Source organism: Carcharodon carcharias, chromosome 21, assembly GCF_017639515.1.
Source record: "Carcharodon carcharias isolate sCarCar2 chromosome 21, sCarCar2.pri, whole genome shotgun sequence".
Classification (NCBI taxonomy): domain Eukaryota; kingdom Metazoa; phylum Chordata; class Chondrichthyes; order Lamniformes; family Lamnidae; genus Carcharodon; species Carcharodon carcharias.
Window position 1 is genome coordinate 63,609,962 of NC_054487.1, and position 26,605 is coordinate 63,636,566.

The 26,605-nt window shown below is 40.6% G+C and overlaps 1 protein-coding gene across 1 annotated transcript in view; it reads left to right on the top strand.

Annotated features, from left to right (window-relative positions):
* The window catches only part of ptprq (protein tyrosine phosphatase receptor type Q), a 226,504-nt gene that overhangs the window by 119,419 nt on the left and 80,480 nt on the right, over positions 1-26,605 (top strand). Inside the window, exons 29-37 of the mRNA XM_041215661.1 lie at positions 843-944; positions 5,491-5,611; positions 9,120-9,280; positions 12,689-12,831; positions 13,691-13,859; positions 18,838-18,989; positions 19,630-19,771; positions 21,212-21,481; positions 23,293-23,625. Coding sequence (XP_041071595.1) covers positions 843-944; positions 5,491-5,611; positions 9,120-9,280; positions 12,689-12,831; positions 13,691-13,859; positions 18,838-18,989; positions 19,630-19,771; positions 21,212-21,481; positions 23,293-23,625 — 1,593 coding nt within the window. The remainder of the gene's footprint in view (positions 1-842; positions 945-5,490; positions 5,612-9,119; positions 9,281-12,688; positions 12,832-13,690; positions 13,860-18,837; positions 18,990-19,629; positions 19,772-21,211; positions 21,482-23,292; positions 23,626-26,605) is intronic.

Sequence of the window (26,605 nt, forward strand, 5' to 3'; positions counted from 1 at the left end):
TTCAATTTTCAGGTCGGCGAGGGCGCAGCCGAATCAGCTGTGCGCCCGCCGACCTGTCAATGGCCAATTGAGGCCACTTAAAAATTAATTTAACTCATTGAAGGACTGGCCCATCCAACCTTAACCTTAACCTCCAACCGGTCAGCAGGCCGGGAGCCCTGGCGGGCTTCAGAAAAAGCATGAAACCTCATCCACTGGCAGGATGAGGTTTCATGTAGGTTTTTAAAAATGTAATAAAAGTTTAATTAAAGGTGATGGACATGTCCCAACATAGCGCTTCCTAGCGGACGTCATGCTGGGCAGGCCTTAATTTGTCCGCCCACATAAAATGGTGGCATGCCCCCCAACAGGGGCCCCGATGGGGGGAAAATTCTGCCCTATGAGCTTTGATATCATATGAAACTTTCTATATTTGTTCTTTCTAGTTGGAGCTTGATTATGTTTTCAGTCAAAATAATGAACAAAAGAAATAATCACAAACACATTTACCCCTACACACACAAATACATATATATATTATATAATATATATATATTGTATGGCTACATATAGTAATCAGAGGAATTCTTATCCCCATATCTAGTCTAAGTAGTAAAGTTTAACACAGCCATCCCCTGACTTTCCACAATAGCACTGGTAGCATATGGAACAAGTCTATTGCACTCAGATCTTATCCCTCTGTTTGAACATAATGGCATGTGATTTTATTGTAAACTACTTTCTATCATGACATGATAGAAATTCATGCAATATTTATTCTTCGTAAGTATGCACAGAGATTAAGGTATGTACAGAGATTATGTACAGAGAATAAACATAATTTCTGTATTCACATTTTACAGGTTTACAAGCTAATGAAAAATACTCCTTAAAAATATCTGCAAGTACTGGCAGGGGTGAAGGAATTCAAAGCCAACCACTATATATTTTAAGTGGAGAAGGTGGTAAGCATACTGAAAATCTGTCAAATTTTACAGTTCAGCTATAGCAACAAAGTATATGGAACCTGTGGGTTAAAAGGATAGTCTTATTATTTTGAAGCATTTAATTTTTTCGCAGAAATATGTTTTTGCTTAGAATAACAGCATAACATTTTTAAACCATATTATCTTTTGGGTTATGCTTAAAATCATAAGCAGGAAAGTATTGTTCTCACAGCTGAATCTTTTACTTTTATCTCTTTGGGAGCAGCTTTGAAATCTGGGCCAGAAATTTGACTCTAGTGCTCATAGTTGTGACACAACAGTACTATTTTGGTCCCAAAATGGTGTCAGCACCACACATGCATGCTTTCTGGCATGACCTGTGTTGGATGACATTACGGGGAGGTCAGTAGCACGAGCGTTAGGAGCCTGCATTGTCATTATGTAGAGTCAACAGATGTAACACAGATTTGATACCAGCATTGCCATTTTCAACCTTGCCACTAGAGCTAACACCCTCTTTTAACCTCGCACAGCTGAACATGCGTTCAGTAGTAGGAAGGGTTCCCCACACCTGTGCTATTTAAATGAATCAAAAACCACGCTCAGCATGGCTGTTGCTTGATTTCTGTTGCCTGAGTTTGTTGCAGTGCTTGGTGATTTGCAGAGTTGTTCAAAGTTGGTGCTGGTGCTTCACATGGAGACAGCCTTGGTTTTGACTTCAAGAGTTCTAGTTGTCATGGGTGCTGTAGTAGCCATTCCCCTTGGATTGCATCATGACAGAGAGATAAAACAGAGCCAGTACAGTAAAAAACCAAGCTGCTCACAGAGGGAGGAGGTGGAGAAGGGTTCTCCACGGGAGGCCTTATCCACTCAGGGTCTTCCTGTAGCATTTCTCTTACCCCAACCTAAGCCAGGACAATTACTTGCACCTCATCTATTTTACGAAGGACTGGCTCACAGAATTTCGACACCACTTGCAGCAGGACCTTCAAGTTCAGGGCAGGCCAAGGACGGCACAGCCAGTAGTTGTGAAGATGAGCATGGTCTGAAATTCTTTGCATTGGGATCCTTTCTGGCTGGACCTGGCAATACTTGTAACACCTTCCAGTTTGTCATCCACTGCTGCACAAGGGATGTAGCTACTGCTCTTCAGTGCTAGAAGAGGGAATTTCATTGTCTTCTATCTGATCAAAGAGAAATGGGCAGAGCGTGCACCTGGCTTTGCCAGGATAGGACTTTGCTACGCTGCAGGGTGCTATTGACTGCACACACTTGGCTGTATAGGCATCGCATCAAAATGGTAAGATGTACAACAACTGTGAAGGGTTTCACTCCCTGCTTGTACAGTCGACGTGTGACCATCCTCACTATATCATGCCAGTAAATGCATGTTATCCTGGCAGAAGTCACAATGCACTAATTCTATGTCAGTCTGCTGTTCTCTGCTTTTGAGTCACCATGCCAAACCTGAGGATGGCTGCTAGTGGCAGAGGCTATCTGTTTAACACCTGCCTCATGGCTCCGCTGCATAACCCAACCTCAAGTGGCCAACATGTACATAATGAGAGCCATGTTACCACACAAAACATCATAGAGCCAGATCATTGTCATGCTGAAGCAATGGTTCCACAGCCTGAACTGTTCTGGTGAAGCACTGCAATACTTGCTGGTGCATGTATCCAGGCCTGTCCAGGTTTGTTATATCCTGCATAATACTGTCATGTGGCAAAAAACTTGCCGCGAGGGTTATGGCAAACAGCTGAGGAGCAGGAGGGAGTGAGGAGGAACCAAGGCATAGCTTTTCCTAGTTGGGTTATCTGTGATCACCTCATTTGACTGTGGTTCTACAGAGCACAACCCAAAATCCCCATTCTACAACAGTCGCACAATTTACCATCCCTCTGACTATGACCATCACAGTACTCTGTTGATCATAATGCCAAAATAAAAGCCACCTCAAAACAGTCACTCCAAATTAACTTTACCAAACAAAACCATCCAATATTCAATACAAAAGTTAACTAATCAGCCTTGTGAATTCCCTTAGTGCCTGTTTTGCAAGTGCCTTTGTCTGTCCTTTTGTTTCTGCACAGTGCTACTCTAGTGGCTTCAGCATGACTGGTGGAAGGCTGCTGAATTTCAATGGAGGAGATTACAGGTCTAGAAAGCCTGGCTTTGCATTACATCACCTTAGCGTTGAACTCAGTGGCCTGGACTGTCTGGCTGACAGGCAATAGTAAGGGCATTGGTGAACATTAATTGCCCACTTAAGGGCCTCAATTAGCATTCAGGCAGGAAGGCCATCCACAAGCCTTCCTGCCCCAGATTATTCACGCTGAGGCGGGAAGGCGGCGGGGTCTCCACTCCATACCCTCCCATCTGATGAAATGCCTCTCCGCCTTGAAACACACAAAAGGGGGCATTAAATTCAACCCCCAGAATGCAATACTTGACAAAACACATGACATGATTATTTGGAAATAATAGCAACAATTTATACATGCATAGCAACTTTTTCTATAGGGATAGAATGGATTCCATGTCAGAACATAAGAATCATAGACTGAGTATAAAAGTAATAGAGATTTTAGCGATTTTTGGCAAATTTGTGACTTAAAATTAGAGTACTGAAATTTTTGGATGGGGATTCTGGCTGAGACCCATTTCTCCCAGATTTCTGCCTCATGATTGCAGCATTCCAGTTTTCATTGGTTCTCCCACGTGTGCACCAGTACTGCAAGGAGATATATTATCCTGGGGATCAGCCTGTTCTGCACAACTATCATTGACTAGTTTTACCCTTTCGGGGTCTTAAAGGGGTACTTTCATTGCCTTGATAGTCCAAGAAAGGCTTTGAAATATGGCCCAGGACATGTATACAGCCAAGTTGCTTGTATCCAGTGGTAGGTGTCAGTGGCTCTGTGATAGCACTCTAGTCTTTCAGTCAGCAGATTGCAGGGTCCAGACGCTTGATTACATAATCCAGTGCAAAAGTTACATAGCTAATATTGCCATAAGCCTTAAATTGCATTGCTAATATTGTATCGTAACAAAAAATTTAGTTATTAAAATGATTTTCAAAGAAGGTTAACTGACTTTCAATCAGTGACTATGAGATGTATATCTCACTTAATCTAAATCCTTGATGTGGCACATATTTAATTTTGTGGTAAAATAGAAAGGCTTGAATTTATATAGCTCTTTTCATGACTTCCAGATGTCTCAAGGCACTTCACAGCCAATGAAATACTTTTGAAGAGCAGTCACTATTTAAAAAAATAAAGGAAAACCACTGAACAAGGTTTCAATTTTTTAAAGCTTCACTGTAACAAACCAACTAAAATCAATATAACTCAAAAATTAATTAACAGGTGAAGGATGTTGCAAATAAAAAGGTAAATTTCACTTTAAATAGTTCATACAGCAAAGATACACCTCATACAAGCACTCACATTACTTCCCACATGCAATCTCACAGTCTTTTCAACTTCGCTGCCTTCTCTTGTAGGATCTCTCACTTCCCATCCAATCCTTTTGGTTCTTGAGGTGCATTCACCAGCAGCTGTATTCCACCCTAAGCCCCTGGACATAGTTACCACTGACAGGGCGGTGACCGATGTCTACAATCCTTTTCTCATTTGGGTCATGACAGTCCTGATGGCACACAAACCCCAGAGGCTCCCTTCTCCAACCTTTTCAAACAGCCTGGTGAGCTCTGTTACCACCTCAATGCAGCAATGGGTATTGTCCAATCCACAATCTGTTGCTCTTCCTGTCTTCAGTGCTCTGTCCTTTCCAACTGTATAACACACTAACACAGTCTCAGCTCTGCCAAACAGAAAACTATTTAAACTATTTCATATGGAGAGAGCTTTGCTTCTTTTCTCTTTGCACAAAGTCAGTCTTCTCAGCTGCCAAACAAAAAAAAAACAGGCTAAAATCCAACCCCACTGCTGTTAGCTTTCTATTTACCCTTTGCTTTTTAGCTGTTCGTCCCCATGGCACCTCCATGGGGATTTCTTGGAACCAAATGATGTCATAATCAGGAAACCAATTAACCATCTTTCAAAATACTCCCTAGCAAAGTTTGTTTTTAAAGAGACATCACACAAAAGAAAATGTATGCTTCTCAAAGCACATGGGTCATCACAATATTGTCATGTAGGTACTGTTATAATCGATATTAAACTCCCCTGCATCATGTTGACAGAAACTGAATGATTTACTTAGTTTTATTATTTGGCAGTATTCAATTTTTAATTAAAAATGGACAGAATTAAATCAAAAATATAAATTGTTGATATTCCATCCATATCCCTGGGAGAGTGGTGGAGGTGGGTTGCCTCACATTCTTTAAAAAGTACCTGGCTGAGCACTTGGCACATCATAACATTCAAGGCCATGGGCCAAGTGCTGGTAAATGGGATTAGGTAGGTAGATAAGGTGTTTCTCACGTATTGGTACTGACTCGATGGACCTCTTCTGCGATGTGATATTCTGTGATTCTGTGATATGTTATGAGTCAACATTTTGCATACAGACCTTTTTTATCCACAATCCATAGTGCCTGGTTCTCCTCCGCAATCACTCACATCAAAACAGTTGTCTTCTACCACTGTACATCTGTCATGGACGCCTCCCTTGGAACCAAATGGAGTGATTCTCTACTACACGGTCTATATTTGGTAAGATTTAGTAAATTGGTTGTTAACTTTAACAATAAATTTGAATTAATAGCAAATTGTATACATGGTATTTTAAACCAATTACTGTGCAGTTAATCTTATCAAAAATATTTGCATTTTTCAATGAATGTTTACCCTATGTTTCTTCCCATATATTACTTAGTACCATACATCCTCTTGTAGCTGGACAAGTTAGCCTGAAGCATAGGTTAATTTACATCTGCTACCAGAGCTGCACGATGCATCTGTCTGCAGGGTGATTCAAGCAGGGCAGGACAGACATACTTTCCCCTGAAACTGAATGCTTTGATGTCAGGAGGAACTCTTTTTAACTGCTTGAAATGAGGACTCACTTCATTGATGGAAGTGAGTTTGAGATACATTTCACTCAGGTTCAATGTTGTGGTTTATAATTAAGTCAGCAAACTGCCTGAGCCACTGGTCCCCAAATTTTGGTCCCCAACATGCAATGGCCATGCTCCTGCTTGGGCTATGCTCCATAGTGCCCTTTAGCACACCCATACGATGAGCAAAATAATTCAGCAAGCCATTAGTAATATACACAGGCTGAGTCCTGAAAGCCTTCCTCCCAGAGGAGAAAGAAATCTAGCCATAAACTCATTCTCTGCCCCACCCTCACTCATTACCCTCAGCTTCCTACACTGTTCCAATGAAGCTCAAGACAAGTTTGAGGAACAGCACCTCATCTTTCATTTAGGCACTTTACAACCTTCCAGACTCAGCTTGAAGCCAGATCATAACCTCTGTCCTGGTAATGGAGGTTTTGGTGATGAAACTGCTATTCGCATTTACACCTCCTCTGGACCTACCTTTTATTTCTTTTCTTAGCTCGTTACCATCTTCTTTTGTCATTTAGTCACTCCTACCTTCCACCCTACCACAGATCTTCCCTTTTGTTTTTGTCTCCCTCCCCACTTTCCCTGCCTCTGTACTTGCTTTAAACCTGTTATGTTTTCAAGTTCTGAGGAAAGGTCATCGACCTGAAACATTATTCTATTTCCCTCTCCATGGTTGTTGCCTGACCTGCTGAGTAATTCCAGCATTTTCTATTCCTTTTATAGCTAAACTAGGGGTTTATTTTATTATGAAGGCAATTCAGCAGTGTTTAAGTTCACCATCCAGCTATAAGCCATTTAGGGGGGCATTTATGCTCCAGTGTTAGCGTTACTGCAAATATTTTTTGGGGTTGGGTTCCAAGCTAACTCCAGGAGAAACTGTGACAGTTACCAAAGGAAGATGTTTCATTCTGTTTGGGTTTGACAACACATAACATTTAAGTGTGGTTTCAAAGTAAGTTTAAAAAGCACTTAACATATGTAATGGATTTAAATGTTCAGAGAACGTGATGTGCCTTTGCTCAATAAATATTTGAATTTTAATTTTTAATTGTACAAACAACATACCGCCTGGCAATACTGTAGCTGTTGATCTCCAACCTTCAGCTACACTGCGAGTGCATAAATACTTCTGTGATAAAGTCCCTTCGTAAGAAAAATCAGTCTGCTGGAAAAACTGACTTTGTGGCATTCATTCCTACCAAAAGAGATTTCCGTATGAACAAAGGTGAAATTCTCATGCACACTTGACAGCAATTACCATAACGATGAGGACCATTGTAAAAGATTGAAGCCTTTAATTCAAGGAACGCTTTGTAAGATTTAGAGGCATTGATATATGCTTTCTGATCATAACATGTGTTTTAATGGGCTACTGTTAAGCCTTATGATTGGAGAACCTAGGTCATTATGTTATAGGTACTCCCTGAGGAAGTATGCGAAATGGTGGCATTGTGGCAAAATCACTGGACCAGTGATCCAGAGTCTCAGGCTCTGGGGACTGGGCTCAAATCCACCATGGCAGCTATTGGAATTGAAATTCAATTAATAAATTTAAAAAAAAACAATTAATTAAAAAATTAGGCATTGAGAGCTAGTCTCAATAATGATGACCACGTAACTATCATTGAAAAAAACATCTGGCTCACTAAGGGAAGGAAATCTGGCATTCTTGCCTGATCTGCCCTACATGTGACATCAGAACTAGAGCAATGTGGTTGACTCTTAACTGCTGTCAAGGGCAATAAATGTTGACCTTTCTAATGATGCCCACAACCCATGAAAAGATTTAAAAAATGATCTTAAAGATGCATGCTTCCAGTTGGTCATCACACAGCTACAGAAATGTCTGTTGTCCTGATGGGGCAGAGTAAAAGCTTTGCTTAGGCAGATTACAAAAACCTGTGTCTGGATCGTGCAAATCATGGTGGGAAGGTGAAGGACTGGAACATGAAACTGAAAAGTCACTAAAACAGCTCTGAATTGGTGAGTGGGGCTGTGTACTACTACAGTAATGTAGCAAAATAGTATTGTGAGAAAAAGTGAAAATTTTAAGTGGGTTAAAAGAGTAATGGAGTGAAAATATTTTAAAATAATGCAAAAGATAACTTAGTGCACTGATCCATCCTGTGTTTATTCCTCATGCTAACAAAATCTGCCAGAGATCAGAAGTGGGACATTTGCAATAATGAACTAGTTTCACCTCTGTTACTGAAATAAATAAGATCTGCTCTAAATAAGGTGTCCCGAGTTTTTATTCAATATCTACACAAGGCCAATTACAAGATAACTGTAAAAGCAACTTAAAAAAAAATTGTAAAGGACACAGGAATAATCAAAGGCACCAAATTGGGATTGACGCAAAGAAAAATTACAAAAGCATGAAACTGCAAAGTTAAGTACAAAAGTAATGTGATGCACTGAAATTGTTAGGGAGGTCACAACCTTATTCTCAAATTGTAGCCTTCTCTTCCATGCTAGATCAAGTTGTCTTCTCTAGCATCATTTCAAAGGGTCGGGCTTCCTCATGATGGTTGCTGATAAACCCTCAGGAAATTAGGTTTAAGGTGTACACATCCCTAGTGACTTAATTGTTTGATTTATGTTTGCTGCATGGAAAATAATTTTGTTTGAAAGTTAAACTCATCTCATCTTCTTAGCCTTTACCCTGCTAAATGATTTTTTTTTTTTAAAACTATTTGCTTAATAAAAAAATGCTCTGCCATCAATTAACTTTTGGTAACATTTCCAAGAGGTCTGAGATAGAAGGAAAGACTGGATAAAGCCTTTCATTCTTGAAAGGAATTAATTGTGAGGCAATTTTATTGAGGTGTATAAGCTAGTAGATGAAATTGGAAAGCTAAATCCATAGAATTACTTTAAATTAAATTGTGTGAGTAGGGCAGAGGATAATACAATTCCTGGTGGCACATCAATATAGGACTGATATCAGAAAGTTGTTCTTCATACAAAGAATGACCAGTACATAGAATGGACTTCTAGATAGAAGACTGGAGTGGGAGAAAAATAATTATTTAAGAAACAATTGGATTCTGCAGTGAAGGGGAACAGTTCTTTTGGCATGGATAAATTAAGATTAGCTCAGTATTGTGATGTTACACTATGAAATAATATAGATACTTTTATTACAGGAGTGCAACAACAGAACTAATTTTAAATGAGATTGGAACATCTGTACTGCTGAAAAACTTGGACAATAATACTGAATACTATGCTTTTGTAACAGCAAATACTAGGCTTGGTGATGGTGGAATGAAAAGTAATAACATCACATTTCAAATATCTGAGAGTTGTAAGTATCTGTACTGAAACTTATAAATACTTGCTATTAAAATATTGTAATTATTGATGAGTAATTATTACAGAAACTTATAAAATAATACATTTTCTGCATTCATTGAAACATTTCTTTTTAATAATTCATGGGATGTGGGTGTCACCGGCAGGGCCAGCATTTATTGCCCATTGCTAATTGCTGTTGAGAACATCATCGTCAGCTGCCTTCTTGAATCACTGAGGTCTGTGTGGTGAAGGTACACCCACATTGCTGCTAAGTAGGAAGTTCCAGGATTTTGACCCATTGACGATAAAGGAACAGTGGTATATTTCCAGTCAGGATGCTGTGTGATGTGGAGGTGGCGGTGTTTCCATGCGACTGCAGCTCTTGCCCTTCTAGGTAGCAGAAACCACAGGTTTGGGAGATTGTTGAGGAAGCTTTGGCGAGTTGCTGCATTGCATCCTGTAGTCCATATGTACTGCAGACATGGTGTGCTAGTGGTGGAGGAAGTGAATGTTTAAGGTGGTGGATGGGATGCCAAGCAATCAGGCTGCTTTGCCATCGATGGTGTCGAGTTTCTTAAAATTACTTCTGGGAATTGTACAATGTGTTACAGTTGTCTAGATGGCCTGAGGGTGATGCTAATGAACTATATTGGAAGTTTAAGATAAGGTAATTAGCCACAGTCAACAAAGGACCATAGGCATCTCCATTAGAGAAAGACAATTGGTTTTATACAGCTTGAGGGGCACCACTCCGCAAGTTTGAGGCAAGGCAAGGAGGCAGGACTCCATGAATGACCACAGCCCATACAGGGATTGAACCCTTGCCATCGGCATCATTCTGCATCACTGTCAGGCCATCTAGACAACTGTGGCCTAATGGATAAGGTGTCTGACTTTGGTGTGAAGCATGATGTAATCAAAAGATTGCTGGTTCAAGTCCTCTGTGGTCATTTGAAGTGCTGTCAGTATTGCAATTAGGCAGTTAATTTGTGCACAGCAAGCTTCCACAATCAGTAATATCTAAATTATCATTTTGGGATGTAGATTGAGGGAGAAATATTGGCCAGGGCATGAAGAATGACCACAGCCCATACAGGGATTGAACCCTTGCCATCGGCATCATTCTGCATCACCATCAGGTGATTCTCTAATGGAGATGCCTATGGTGCTTTGTGGACTGTGGCTAATTACCTTACCTTAACATTTCACTGCTGTTTTTCAAATAGTGCTATGGAATCTTTTTGGTCCAACTGAGACAGTTGGTAGACAGGGTTTTGGTACATGCATCTGAGAGAGTAGACAGGGCTTTTTGGCTTAAAAGATGGCACTCCAATAGTGCAGAGATTCCCTCAATACTGCGCCAGAGTGTCAATCTAGATTTTTGTTTTGAAGTCTCTGGAGTGGGGCTTGTACCCAGCACCCTCTGACTCAGAGGTATGAGTGCTGCAAACTGAGCCACAACTGACATCACAGCTTGAGTGTTGCTGGGACTGCAATCATCAAGCTTGATTGGCACCACATCCACAAAAACATACATTTCCTCCACCACTGATGCACAGTAGCAGCAGTGCGTACCATCTACAAGATGCGCTGCAGGAATTCAAACCAAGGCTCTTTCGACAGCACCTTGCAAACTGACGATCACTACCATCCAGTAGGACAAGGACAACAGATAGATGGGAGCATCACCACCTGGAAGTTCCCCTCCAAGTCACTCACCATCCTGACTTGGAAATATATCGCTGTTCCTTCATTGTCGCTGGGTCAGAATCCTGGAACGTCCTTCCTAACAGCACTGTGGGTGAACCTACACCACGTGGACTGCAGTGATTCAAGGCAGCTCACCACCACCTTCTCAAGGGCAGCTAGAGATGGACAATAAATGCTGGCTAAGCCAGCGAAGCTCACATCCCATAAATGATTTTTTTTTAAATGGAGAGTATTCCATCCCACTTCTGGTTTGTGCCTTTAGTTGGTGGAAAGACTCTAGGGAGTCAAAAAGTTAGTCACTCTTCCTGTCACTGTACTTATGACCCTCCCAAGATGACGGTGGGAACTCAATGATGGTAATGCCAGTGAATGAAAAGAGGATGTAGTTACACTTTATTATTGGAAATGGCCTTTGTCTGGCACTGTGTGGCTCAAGTGTTAGTTGCCAATTAAGAGCCCAAGCCTGCACATTGCAGGTCTTGCTCCATGTGGGCCCAGAGCAGCTGTGAATGGAATTGAATACTGAGAAAAGATCAGCAAACCATAGGGAAAAACAGACATCCCCACTTCTGAATTTACAATGGAGGGAAGGTCATTGATGAAGCAAGTGAAGATGATTGGGCCTTGAACACAACCCTGAGGAACTCCTGCAGTGATTTCTTGGAGTTGAGATGATTGACCTCCAACAACCATAACCATTCTCCTTTTTGCTAGGTATGACGTTAGCCAGTGATGAGATTTTCTCCAATTCCCACTGAATTAAATTTTACTAGGACTCTTATTGCCACACTCATTCAAATGCTGCCTTGATGTCAAGGCCAGTTGCCATCACCTCACCTGAGGAATTCAGCTCTTTTGTCCAAGGCTGTAATGAGGCCTGGAGTTGAGTGGACCTGCAGAACTCAAACTGAGCATTGGCATGCAGGCTTTTGGTGAACCCCTTGGTAGCACTGTTGATGACTCTTTCCATTACTTTGCTGATTGACTGTAGACTGATGGGACAATAATTGGCCAAATTGCTTTTGTCCTACTTATAGTGACAGTATGTACTTGGTAATTTTCCACTTTGTTGGGTACGTGCCAGAACGATACAGCACAGAAGGAGAATATTCAGTCCATCATGCACATGGCCCTTTGAAAGAGCTATCCATTTAGTCCTGCAACCCTGCCCTTTTTCATTTTTTTCCCCTTTCAAGCATTTATCCAGTTCCTTTTTGAAAATTACAATTGGACGTACTTCTGCCAACTTTTCAGGCAGTGCATTCCAGGTCAACACTTGCCCTCATATCACCTCTCGTTTCTTTGCCAGTTATCTTAAGTACGTGTTCTCTGGTTACTGACCCGTCTGCCACAAGATACAGTTACTTTTTATTTACATAATGCTTACAGCACAGAAGCAGCCATTCGGTCCAACAGGTCTGTACCAGCTTACTTTATCAAAGTATCATCGCCTTCTCTACTCTTGGGTGAACAATCCAGCTTCTCTAGTCTCTCCATATAACTGAAACCATACACCTCTGGTATTATTCTTGTAAATCTTGTAATTTCTTGCACAGCCTCCAAAGTCTTGATATCTTTCCCGAAATGAGGTTCCCAGAATTGGCCACAACACTCCATCTGGGGCCAAATCAGTGCTTTATAAAGATCTAGCATTACATTTCTTTGTGAAGGGAAACCACTTAACTAATGCATGCATATTTTCCTGCAGCGAGGAACCCTGAAGGCATTGTCTCCTATGTCAACAAAAGTTCCACATCTATTCAGATTTTTTGGAACCCTCCCTTTAAATCTACTGGAAATGTTCAATATTACACAGTTCACTACAGAAATACTTCTGATGTTTTCACACAGGTATGATATTTTCTGGTTTTAACCGGAATAATATTTTTCCATTATCATATTTAGCAGTTAAACGAAAACAATGAGAGGTTTGTGGGTTCTAAGGAACTATAGGCTAGAAATTGCTGTTGCCAAAGAAGAGTGAAATGAACATATAAGGCTGGGTTTGGCTGGCAGGTCCCGAGAGCAGGACTTTCTCCCCAGAGAGGGGTGGAAGTCAACTGGCAAGCTATTTAGCCCACCTGCAGTCCGTTATAGCTGCGGGGCGGGCTGTCCTGGAGTGAGTTGGCGCCATGCTGACTTTGCTTCCGGGGTGGGAGGGGGTTCCCCCTGTAATATGCAGCCAATAACAGCGTATGACATACTTCTGTCTTTTAGCATTAACCCATATAAAATAAATGGGTTAAATCTATGTTCAGGAGCAGCCAAAGAACTGTCTTACATTCATTTGTTAATGTAGCAAACTATAATTTATAGGTTTATGAAGCATACTGAAATTGTTATACTAATCGCTTTAATAATTCCAAAATTAAACCGTAATCGATCTGTTTATCAAAAGTGGAGTTTATTGAATAGTTGGAAATAGCAAATACTTCGGGAAGCAAAACAAATAGTCAAATATGTTGAAGAAAGAATGCAATTTAATTATTTAATTGCACAAGCAGTACAGAAAGTGTGAAACCAAAGAAGTAAATTCTTGCAAAGGAAACTTGGAACGAGTGACAGGATTGCTCCTCCAATACACACTGGGAAATGGAGACAAAAGGATATACTTTGTGCATTCTATACCTGATGTATAAATAAAACATTTAATTTTCTGACTGTTAAAAAAAAAATCACCTGCTCTGAGCTGTTCGGTATCGTTTTTCAGAATATAACAGACTTTGATCAAGAAAGTAGTGGTGAAAATGCAAATGTGAAAGTACTTTTGGTTAATTTGGCCAAATTCAGCCACTATAAATTGTGGATGACAGCCTGTAACATCCTGGGAGATGAAATTCGGACGAGTGAACTGATTGATGTGTACACTGATGAAGATGGTAAGTTTGTTTCATTGCACAACTACTGGGGTATATGTTAAAGTATAAGATATTAAAACATAGTGACAGAGATATTAATTAACTTATCATTCCCTGTCAAATAATCTTTCATCTAAATTGTGATCAACTATTTTGTACGTAGGGTTGCACAATGCAGCAGTACGTTTTTGTTAAGAAATACACACTTATTATCTCAACCAATCTCTCAGCAAGTTTTGATCTTTGTGATTTTATTTTTCTATTTGATCATGGGATCTAAACAAGGTCAACATTTATTGCCCATTATTTCTTGCCCTGGAGAAGGTGATGGCGAGCCACCTTTTTGAATCGCTGCAGTCCATGTGGTATAAGTATACCCCACAGTGCTTTTATGGAGGGAGTTCCAAGGCTTTCACCCAACAGTGAAGGAGTGACAGTATATTTCCAAGTCATGACGATGTACGACTTGAAGGGGAGTTTGCAGATGGTGGAGTTCCCAAGCATTTGCAAGGTGTGATTTGCTGTGAATGACTATGTCAGCCTGTTGCTTGACTAGCCCGTGGCACAGCTCTCCCAAGTCCACAGATGTTAGTGAGGAGGGCTTGACAGGATTGACTGGGCGGGCTGTGCCTTTGCTGTTTCTGGTGCCACCCAGTTTTATTCTTATTTAACTTTCTATAGTGGTTTCATAGAACTGAAAGTCTTGCTAAGTCATTAGAGAACCAGATGGATTTTTAACAGCAGTCCAGTAGTCGAATTTATGGTAAATTCCTACTTCTGCTGTGGTGGAATTTGAACTCAGCCCCTGAAGCATTAGTCCAGGTCCCAGGCTCAGTAACATTACCTATATTCTACCATTCCCTTGTAGCTGTATTTGTCTGCTTCCCCTGTAAATGATGACACTGCCATGATAATATTTGGGACAGAATGTTTTTGATGGCTGGGTTGTCCACCAGGCCACCCCAAAGAGTCGGCAGGGAATGCAGCCTGCCCAGCACAGCAGCCCCGCAGCCATTCAGCGCTTCTTGGAATGTTAATTATCTGGAGATGGGACCTCCTTCCCTCAGCTGGGCAGAAGTCCTGCTTCAGAGACCTGCTGGCCAATCTGATTGGCCGGCAGCTCTGCAGTCCCAGCGGTGCCAGCGGCAGCAGTAGCCAGAATTGGAACTACAAGCAGTCCCCAGATTCTAAGTCCCTGAGTCCAGGACCAGGTAAGTCACGACATCTCACATCACTGATGGGAGGTGAGGCCCAGGGATGTGTGGGGAGGGGTGTGGGAGTCTTGATGGAGGACCAAGAGGGAGAGGGAGCACCCATGAGGCCAGCCCTTGGCGGTGGTATGCCCATTGTGGAGAGGGGGTTTTTGAGGGAGGCATCGCCCTTCGAGGCTCCAGTGACCTGTATGACATCCCCTAGGTCCCTGAACTCCTATCATCAGCCTGAAGATTGAGGCTGGGTGGGAAGCAGCCCTTATGTGGCCAATATTTGGCCGCTTAAGTGCCTCAATAGGGGCAAGGGGCGAGGGTGGGCGGATGGCCCTAGGCCTCACCCATCCCCATAAGATTGCAGACAGGTTAGGGGAAGGTGGAAGGAAGGGCTCTCAGGGAATTTTATAGGACTCCCTGCAGACTTGCCAGCAGGGGACTGTGAAATTCTGCCCTTGATTTCAATTATTGCTGAATCAAATTGCACCACATGCCGTTTTCATGGCCTCTGAGTTATCCTTTTTATATATAAGCATATACTCATCCCTGCGCTTTGTTTTTTTCTGGTGCACTGCACTTGCAACAAAATGTAGCTTTTAATAACAAGAACTAAACTTTTCTCTAATCACTTCATGTTACTGTATGAACCATAACTATGAGCAATTCCCTATTATCTTCAGGTGTCTCTCCATGAAAATGGTTATGACATCTAAACAACTAATAGTTTTCCAACAAATATATCTTTACATTCCTAAAATATAGGTGTAATAACAGGTTCTGAGATTTTTAAAACACATTTTGCCACAGAAAGTATTTGGAATGATTTATATTCAAAAATTGGATTCTAAAATTAAGCAAATTTGCGTAGGTTCAAAGTCCTTACTGTTTCCATGATTACTAAGCACAGTAAGTAATTTGTTAGCTCACCTGAATACTAGGAGGTCATCCACTCAAAATGGCATTCTTGAAATGGTATTCTTGAGTATGCAGGATGTTATTGTCTGCTGGGGACATATCCTTAGGCTCACTGGTTTATTGGTGAATCCATGAATGGGGAAGGAAAAGGGGCTATAGCCCTTTAGCTTCCCATGGTCATATGAGAAAATTGAAGAAGAGACCTATTAAAAGTCACGTAGTCCATTTAAATCAGGGAAAAAAGTATGGAGTAATGAGAGAGAATTTGCCCAATTTAAATACTAAGTTGTTCAAAAGCAGAAGGCCGATGAAAACTGGAAGGCTGACTAAAAAAATTTGTTAGCGCATTAACATAGAATATTGTTGCACAATTTTCTTTAGAATTTGTGATTAGGGGTTTGATAAGTGAAGCAACATAAGCTTTGATTATAACTGTCACCATGTGAAGGATTCTCATCCTCTCAATCAACCAATACTGGATTTTCATGTTGGGCATAGGAAACGAAAGTTGTGCAGCTTCACAAGTTTGGAAACCCAAGCCTGTCACCTTTTGCACATACCCACCATAACTTTGTCTCCTGGAGGGCAAAGTTTGGGTTTCGGGTAGTATCGGAGGAGTGTGGGTGCCAAGGCGAGCTGGTTAGAAGGCCCCCTGAAGCTCAACCCTTCACCTCCATTAGCGCCCTACCTAACCCAATGTCCCCTCCATGTGTCCTCATACCTATCCATATCCCCATGTGCCTCCATGCCACCTCATATCCCCAAGCCCCCTTCATGCCCCCTCATATCCCTAGTTTCCTTCCTTGCTCCTTTTGTATTCTCCGTGACTCTTTCGCGCTCATTCATATTCCCTATGCTCCCCCATAGCCCCATGCCGTCTCCATAACCCACATGTCCCCACCATGTCCCTTAATATTCCCTGTGCCCTTTCTATGCTCCCTTCATGACTCACATGTATCCTCCATAACCACTCAACAAGTATCCACTATGTACAGTCATTAGGAGCCATGAAATAGCGGAACTTTAAAAATAAATCTCTAACAATCTAAGAGAACTGTTGTTCAAACACATTGCCATTCATAATGCACAGAAAACAACACCAGACCCATTGAAAAAAGCCTAAAACCCCTGAACTGGTTATTCAGTTGTATAAACAAATACACATCTATTCAGTAATCATATCAAAGACAAGTATTCTTGCACTCATCAGGACAATCACAAGAATACCAATGTTAGGGGAAGCAACAACTTTATATTGTATAAGAGAGTGCTGATTGGTTTGCAAGTGGATTCTGATTGGTAGAGGCCAATTGCCATGGAGAATGCACCAGTTAATGATGAATAACAGTTACCTGCCAAGCATTGTATGAAATTTAAACTAGGCAGCTTGACTTTGATTGGCCAAGGCATTGCTCTGAATGAACTATCACTTATTTTGTTTAACTGAAACAGGTGCAATGTGTGTACATGTTCTTTCTGCAAAGAACAGGACACTGTGTCTTAATGTATGCAGCTTCCAGAACACACAAATGCACCACACTGCAAGTCCGACTGACATTCTTAAATTGGTTGTCAGCATAATTAAGGCCCTGGAAAGCTTTGACATATTTCTTTTTCCAGCAATACTCAAGCTCTGTACTACCAAACAAACTAATTGCTAATGTGCAAGATATCTTAAAGAAAGATTTAGCAATTGTTTTTAACTGCATACACTAAGGCCAGGATTTTCCCCTCAGTGATTTGGGGGAGGGGCCCGCTCGCCAAGGGGAAAATGACACGGGATGATATTGGGAGGAATCCCCGACGTCATCCTGGTCCCTTTAAATTTTTAGGAAGACGGGCAGACAGCGAAATCAGCTGTCCGCCCGCCAAGCTGTCAGTGGCTGTTTGAGGCCATTGACAGGCTAATTAAGATAATTAAAGACCTGCCCGGCCAACCTTAAGGCTGGTGGGCAGGCCAGGAGCCCCAGCAGGCTCCAGATTATTCATGAAACTTCATCCACCGGCGGGATGAAGTTTCATGTCCGTTTTGTAAAAAAGTAATAAAGTTTATGTGTTTTATATTAACATGTCCCATCTTGTGTGACATTGTCACATGAGGGGGACATGTTAATAGTTTTTTAATGTTTCTATTCTTACAATTAACTTACCTGTCACGAATTTCCCTGAGGTAGCACTTTGCCTCAGGGAGAAGTGCGCCCTTTGACAGATGGGGAATCCTTGCCCCCCACCCCCCCCCCCCCCAGAACAGGAAATGCATAGCACTTTCAGTCGGGGATTCTGCTGGGTGGGCCTTGGCCACTTAAAATGGCGACGGGCCCCGTTTCAGTGGCGGGGGTCGGCTGGCCACCCGCCGCCAAGCCGGTGGGGCCCGCCCGCCATCCGAGGGCAAAATTCTGCCCTAAGTGTTCATAATGATATTATTGCAAATAGCACTATTTCGGCTGGTAGTGTCAAAGTTTATATAGGGGTTGTTGACGAGTATGCCTTCTTAATAAACTCTACCTTGACCATTGCTGCTGAAGTTTAGAAACAGTCCTAAAGATACTTGCTTACTGCAGCAATGGATGTTACAGGATTATGGATTCGCCCTTACTGTCCATCACACTGCATTGACAATGACACTAACATTTTTGCATCTTATTTATCTGGTTTGTGCAGAAGGTTTTGTAATTATGCCTTTTTGTGAATGAAACATATATAAATCAATAAGAGTTTTACCAAACTGAAAAATAATTGCACTTAACAAGGAACAAGAATATTTCCAAATATTTTCAGAACAGCCAGAACCATTTGGAAAGTGTGTATGTAAGGAGAATTAGCTGGCAGAAAGGCTAAAGGCTTATGCTTTTAATGATTGATTTGAGCTTCTTTTTCAGTACCATCAACCCCTCCACAAGACTTGGTGATAGTAAATTATACAGCAGACTCTGTCTTGGTTAGGTGGAAACCTAGTCCTATACCAAATGGTATTGTGCAGCTCTACAGTTTTAAAATAATTGACAACACAAATGAAAGCATGTATTTTAAGGTACTGTTCTTTAAGTTTTGTTTCAAATACTTTGCTACTGTATATCAATCATGGCACTTGGGGTTTTGAATTGGATGGTATTACTTAAGATATATAAAATTCATATTTCTCTTTTGAAGTTTGTAAGGAACTTTGCAGTGATAATGTCAAAAGAAGTTTAACTGTTAGCAGTGCCTCTGTTTGCATGATACCATACATAGAAGTCACACTGATACAAAATACAGGCTTAACAAATTAAATAGGCCGGGAGTTTCCAGCCCCACTGCGGGTGGGACCCACCGCGGGCAAGGCAGCGCCCCAGCTAGAAGTCCATTGACTTGCAGCGGGACCGGAAGATCCCAGCAGTGGGTGGGACCAGAAGATCCCGGCAGTGGGTTTGTTGATTTGACTGAAAAAAATCCCATGAAACACTTACTGGTGCATTCCCTCTCAGGGTGGATTTAAAGTGCACAAGAAAACAATTTCTGCAAGTATTTGTTTTTATTTTCCAGTCCAGCGGTTTGCCTAGTCACCCAAAATATTACTTACGTCCACAACATAAATTACATTCCACTCAAAAGTACAGTATAAATGAAAATATTTAAATATGAATATAAAACAAACCTCATCAAATATCTCATAATTTCTTTTTTATTTCAAGAATACAACAGGATTATTTCATGAAGCACATCTCGCTGGCTTTGAACCATTGCATGAATATCACATCAGTGTTTCAGCATTTACCAAAGTGGGAAATGGAGATCAATTTAGTAACATTGTCATTTTCAAAATAAATGAGTCAGGTTTGTTGAACTCTACTGGTGTTTTATAACAGTTGTTTTAAGTACATGGATGATGTTTTGCCATAAAGTTTTACTGATATTTTAGAACTCTGTAATGATTAGATTTTGTTCCTAAATTCTGAATCATAGGTCATAACTTGACCTTTAAATTACATGATTTTAACAAAAACACTCCTCAGACTTTATATTTGATTTACTATATTTAATCAGTGGAAACTGTTCTGATATGCTGTTGCCCTAGGAAGTTTTTCATCAAGAGTGCAATTAACAAGTTTGTAGTACTGATCTCAAATTACCTAGGTCAGAATTGTACGCCCGGAGGAATGTAGCACTACTGTGCCAACACGGGACTGAGAAAAGTACTCAGTTTTCCATTGTCATCTTTGCTGAAGCTGTTGGGGCAGCACTAAATTGAAGTGGCAGAGATAGAAAGAGAAATACAAAATAGAGGGATAAGTCTTGTCTGTTATTGCTGCCTAGAAGGATCAAGAAACAAATAAATTGCGGGTGGTGGTGACTTTCACTGGCAGTGGCGGTGCCAGTTTTAGCAGGCAACAGGTTTTGCTCAAAAAAGGCTACAAAGATCAGTGACCACCTGTCCTGATAATCAGAGCCTCCAAAAGCTTAGAGAAGTCAAGAACGTTGAGCCTCTGCTCGTGCCCCTCTTTTTCCTTCTCTTCTGTCCAACACAATACAACTATAGCACCTATAACCAACTCCTCCTTTTCCACATGCAGAGTATGAAAGTCTCAGTCGCAGTCAAAGTATTCTCACGAAACCATAGCCCACAATGAACTGGGGAAGTCCCTGTGAGTGCGGATGTTTTTATTCATATCAGATCTCTTAAATTTTAATCATTTTCATAAGATAAAACCAGTTCTGCCACCAATCCCCCAGCAACTTTACAGCCCTGTAAGAGCCGCATGCTGCAGCAATTAAATTCTATTGAGGACCTAATTACCTTATGGGATCTCAATTTACATATGTTTATGAACCTCTTGCCTTTCAGCAGTGGGAAACTCATTGATACCTATAATTGCTTCTCTTATTATTATGACAAGTTGGGGCGGGTTGCTCATTTCCAAAATTTTAACCCCTTACTCCACCCTCTTCTGCATGATGGTGAGGGATGTGAAAAAGGGAAGGTGTTAAAATTAAGCCTGTAGTTTCTTGTTTAACCATCAACCATATACCCGTTCAGCTGATACTTCATAAGTCTATGATAGGAAAAGGGTTTCAAGTCTCCACCCTCAAAAGAAGAGGAAATATTGCACACCCATATTGTAATCTTACTGCAGATCAAATTCTTCCAATATATTTCTTGAAAATAAGCAATAAATAGTAATCAACTTGTGCAAATGGGAAATATTGCTTGTGTGAAATTTGTGTGAAATACATTCCTGCCTTTATGTGTATTGCAATGATTTCTCTGTTGTACAGTTCCAGATACTATCCGAAATCTTCATTGCAGTGCATCAAGTTGGCAGTCGGTCATTGTTGAGTGGGATCCTCCGTCCAAATCAGATGGAATTATCACTTATTATGCACTTGTATTTGAAAATAATGTTCAAAGAATTGCTCTCAGTGACCGTGTGCAAACTTTTAGAGAACTCCAATCAAGTACTTCCTACCAGTTCAGTATAATGGCTGCTAACTCTGTGGGCCAAGGAAAAAGCAAAAACTGCACTGTCACAACATTATCAGAAGCAGGTATGAATTCCCTCAGAATTGGTCTACCACAAAAACTTTCAAGATGTTCAAACAGATAAGTATTTAATTTGTGGCACGATATATTTTTATTACATTTCATTTTATAGGAATTGGAGTGATTTTAGGCAAATTCCAAGATGGTTGTACTTTGCAGAGTCTTGCAATTCAATAGTAGGCCAGTGAAATCCTAGAACCCAAAAGAATGAGTTTTGCTCCAGATGCTAGGTTGGGTGGTGCTAATGCGCAGGAATTTGTTCACACTGTGAAAGCAGTTAGCAGAGGAGTAAAACGCTTTCCAGTTTGTACCAGGTAAAAGTAGAATCTGTTTGTGCCTGTTCTGAGGGCAGCAGCAGGTGAGTCGAGGGATGTGGTCATTATTATAGATAGTATTTCACTTGTCCTTCCACAACCATAACTTCATAAGCAAAACAAATTTTCAATGAATCATCCGCACTAATTTCTCAGATACACAGTACCCAGCTCCTGGTTATTTTGTTTTGCTGGCTTCCCAAAGCATCTTCACTGAGCATATTGATACTTCAGATCAAAGCTGCATTTCCTGTTCCTCACTTTTGGTGCGGCACAGTAAACCAGTGGAGATGAGCCTGAAGTTCAATATTAAAGGGGGAGAAAGAATCACGTGAGTGAATGGTGGGATAAAGGGGCAAGAAAACATTAAACATTCCTTCTGGCTCCACAAAAATAAAAAAAAAACAGAACTTACCTTTTCCAGGAGCAGCTTTGAGCAGTTCCTTTAACAATTACTGCTTAGACCACTTATGGCTCTGTACTATTGAGCACAGCACACACAACAAATATTTCGCCCATTGGTATTCAAAAATGCCATCTGGTTCCTAATTCATAATAGCTCATGGGACTCCACGTTATCATCTCCATATAAGGTGCAGTATAGCGATACATGAAGACTTACTTTGTAGGATCTAACTCTTAAGGCATTTGAAAGTGAAAATTGCGATACTTGAAAACAAAAGGTGTTTCCCATATTCCACCCAAGTTTATCAAATGAATGTGTTAGTTTATTAATCTTCATCGAGATGTGAGGTCCTGCACATCTTTACATGTTATTTAATATTTTACCTTAATTTAATTGATATCTGGACAAAGTAAGCAATCTGTATTGAGTCATTTCTACTTTCTTTGCAATCAAAACATATTTTCATAGGATAATGCCTTTTTTGCATATAACAATATGTATTCACTCCACCATGCATAAGGCCCTTCACATACAATTAATTATTTTCAAATGGAGTGACTGTTAAAACAGGTTTTCACACTGTAATTGGACGAATGACTACCCAATTTTCTTTCCTTGATTTTGGTTGAGGGAGGATTGTTGAGCAGGATATCAGAGAATTGTCTGCTCTTCACATAGTACAATGGATGTTTAATGTCCAACAGAACCACAGGACAAGCCTCAATTTTGCATTCAACAAAAGATGACATCTCCAGTAATGGGGCATTCCTTCATTAATGCACTGTAGTGTCAACCTAGTTTCACATGGTTTAAACCCATGATCTGATTCAGATGTAAGTACTATCAACTGAACCAAATTGACACATGAAGAGTCATACGGACTCAAAAGGTTAATTCTACTTCTCTCTCCACAGATGCTGCCAGAACTACAGAGTTTTTGCAGCATTTTTTGTTTTGATTTTGGATTTCCAGCATCCGCGGTATTTTGCTTTCATCACATTGTCATTTTAGTTTGATTGCTGTTCCAATTGAATGCAATTGCTTCTTCATAGTTTGGTAAAAGAGAAGCAATGATTAATGTAATTGTATTTTTCAGTTCCAAGTGCTCCCAAGGATCCAGAGATAGTTGGCATTCAATCAACCTTTGTTATTTTGAGATGGACGCACCCTGATATTATCCCAGGTTATTTAAGGCTTTTCAGGATTATTATACAACTACGCTCTGCCTTGTGCATGGACTGGGAAACTCAAGAATGCGTTGAAGCTGAGCAAATTGACGATCGTAACATTGATAATGGTAATGACACCATGGAAACAATAGTACCCGGGTTAAAGAAATTCCGATGGTACCGTTTTAGAGTTGCTGCTAGTACAAATGCTGGATTTGGAAACTATTCAACTTGGATTTCTACAAAGACAGCTGTTGGCTGTAAGTATAGATTGAAATGACTCTCAAATTATAATAGCAGTGTTCATTTTGCTGAAAGTTCATTATTTTTGTGTTAAAATTAAATGTTATACTCCTCATTCAATAAATAATTTCCCTCTCGTAAGACTTAACCATCACTGACAAAAAATGATGTTGAAGGAAACCCTCTGGATTTTCAGGCTATTATTTCTTAAGAAAAATATTCTGATTACTTTGTAAAGTATTTGAAGTACACAGAAATCAATGTGCAAAATATAGCTGAGCATAAAAGCTAATGCCAGAGTGAAGATTTATGTAAAATGACTGTTTTGTTTGTTTGCATACTGTTTTCTGTGTCATAAGTCATTCCTTTATATTTGAAAATATTAGAATTGGATTTATCTGTAACATTGGGAGTACATAGAATAATTTATGAAAAAGATGTAACTGATAAAAAGAACTATACATTTATTGATGAAAAAATTGACACAAATTCAAATATTTCTATGAAATGGTTATCAACATAAATGGCAAGCATGACTTGTCTATTAATGGATTGCCTTAAACTGTTGTGAGGATGAGTCACAAAACGATATGATATCCAGATTTACCTTATAGCAAACCTGTTCTAGGTACAGCTTCTGTAGCCTAGCATGGAGAGAAAGCAGCAAAGACAGGCCTTGACCTTTGTTACAACCCAAATTCCAATGCAGCAATGGAGGCATGATAATCAGGAAATTACGGTTATTAGTTACAGAAAATGCATTACTGTGGAAAGCAGAGAAACAGTGTTCAGAACAGGAAATGGACAGCTTATCTAGGAATGAGAGAATGAAGATAGAGAGCTCTTACAGGGCAAATTAATGTGATTTATAAGGAGGAGATACAGCAACATCCCTCACCAGTACTTACTGGACTTGATTTAAAACTACCTTAAATCATACGGTGACTGTTCTTGGTGTGCCAACCAAAGTTCATTGAAATTTCTATGAAAGACCTCATACTAAACGTATTTTCGAGTCAGAATTTTTCTTGAAATAAAATGTTTTTGTTTCATATACATTTTGTTAACTGACAGTGTTTATGAAAATCAGAAGAACCTGGACTTAACTGAAAATTTGAACTGATAGAGCAATGTAATAAAGGTGAAATGTTGATTTTCCAGTGCCAAAATTCAAGGAAGTCACATTGTGCTTGAATTTCCTTGGCCATTTTTATTGGTTCTGTGAAACCTCTGAATAAACCTGTGCTTCACCTGAAATTTGGTGAAAAAATACACTCCTCTCAAGATGTCTTGGGACCTGTATAACATAAACCAGGAAGCAGGATGGGCGTGCATATGCCAGGCCACTAAAGGAGAGCAGCCCACTTCACCTTTGTGAACAGGAAAGGATTGCACGTCATGAATATGCAGAGAGTTTGTGACACCACTCAGACGATCATTCCTATTGACACCCAGTATGTGGGAAGCTGCCATGACGCTTTCATTCTCTGGCATTTGGTCATCCCTGACCTCTTAAGGAATAAAACCGTATCAAGAGATGACAATTGGGAAAGAAGCAATGCCTCCTATTGCCATAGTTGATGATTCAATCTGACTATCCCGAATAGAAGCAGTGGAGTGGTACAATGAAGCACATGCAGTTTCCAGGCTGATACATAAGGGGACTGTTGCCGCTACCTGAACAGGTCAGGTGGGGATCTACGATATGCAATAGGCAACAGGCTTCTGGATTGAAGCCATTGTATGCTGCATTTCCGGGGGGTGCTGCAGGTCTTGTCCCCCATATTCATGGCAGCCTGAGGTAGAAGGCCAGAGAAGTGCTATCTAGTGCTGTCAGAGAGACACATTTCAGCCATTGCCCAGAATTGCATCCTTCATAATTTTACCATCAAGGAAGGGCTGCAAGCTGAAGAGGATGCACTGGTTCCAGAGGATCCTAAATTTCAAAGAATAGGACATCAGGATGATGTCCGCTCAGAGGAGAATTTACTGACAGGTGCAAAGGAGATATACTTAGATAAGTACTCTCTTTATGACTTAGACTACCTGGACATTGCAGACTGACCTCTTTCTTCCAATTATTAGCTAAGGAGGAACTCCTTCGAGAAAATGCCCATTTTACCATGTGACAATACATCAGCCCTATTTATCCTGTTTTGACTTTGTCAACAGCCATCATCTGAATTAATAGGTCATCACCAAATGAATGTTTCTTTTCCAGCACGACTGTACAGTACTCTCCATGAATATCAAAGTACGACATAAGTGCACAGTTATTTTCTTTCAATATTTTCAACCACTCAATATATTCTTTCCTAGCACCCTGCTTCTCCCAGAAGCCTACACATGTTCTAGTAGCAAGTGGGGGCTTGGAATGTAGGAAATCTTTGGTTCCCCCTGCTCTACAAAAGAATCATTGTGCCAGAACAATCATAATCTCATGGCAACAGGCTTCTGGATTAGGACCACTGTTTGCTGCATTTCTGGAGGGTGCTGCAGGTCAGCCTGGTCTTGTCCCCCATGTTCATGGTGGCCTGAGGTAGAAGGCCAGAGAAGTGCTAGATAGTGCTGTCAGAGAGACACGTTCCAGCCATTGTCCATGGATCTGTGGCTCCAGGGATCAGTTCAATATCTAGTCTAATGGTAGCAATTGGAAGTCTTGTTTCATGGTATATTCTAATCGGCCCCTATTTCCTCCAGAACTGCAGTTTGCTCTTGTATCAATGTGCTGGCACCGACTAGTCTTTGACTTTTTTTTAGCTGAAAATCTGCTGCAGTGGTGTTTGCAAAGAAGACAGAACTTCTATGAATTTACCACAAGTGAAAGCTGCGAATTCAGTTATCTACCTGTCAGTTGCTGCACATCCTTGGTGATTGTCCATAGAACCTGTATGTAGGTATAATATCCCTCAAACGTCATCTTTTCAGGCAATGTGGCCCCCCCATGTCTAATGTCATAGGTAGCCATTTCCTCAGTTTCTGCTAGGAACGAGGCAC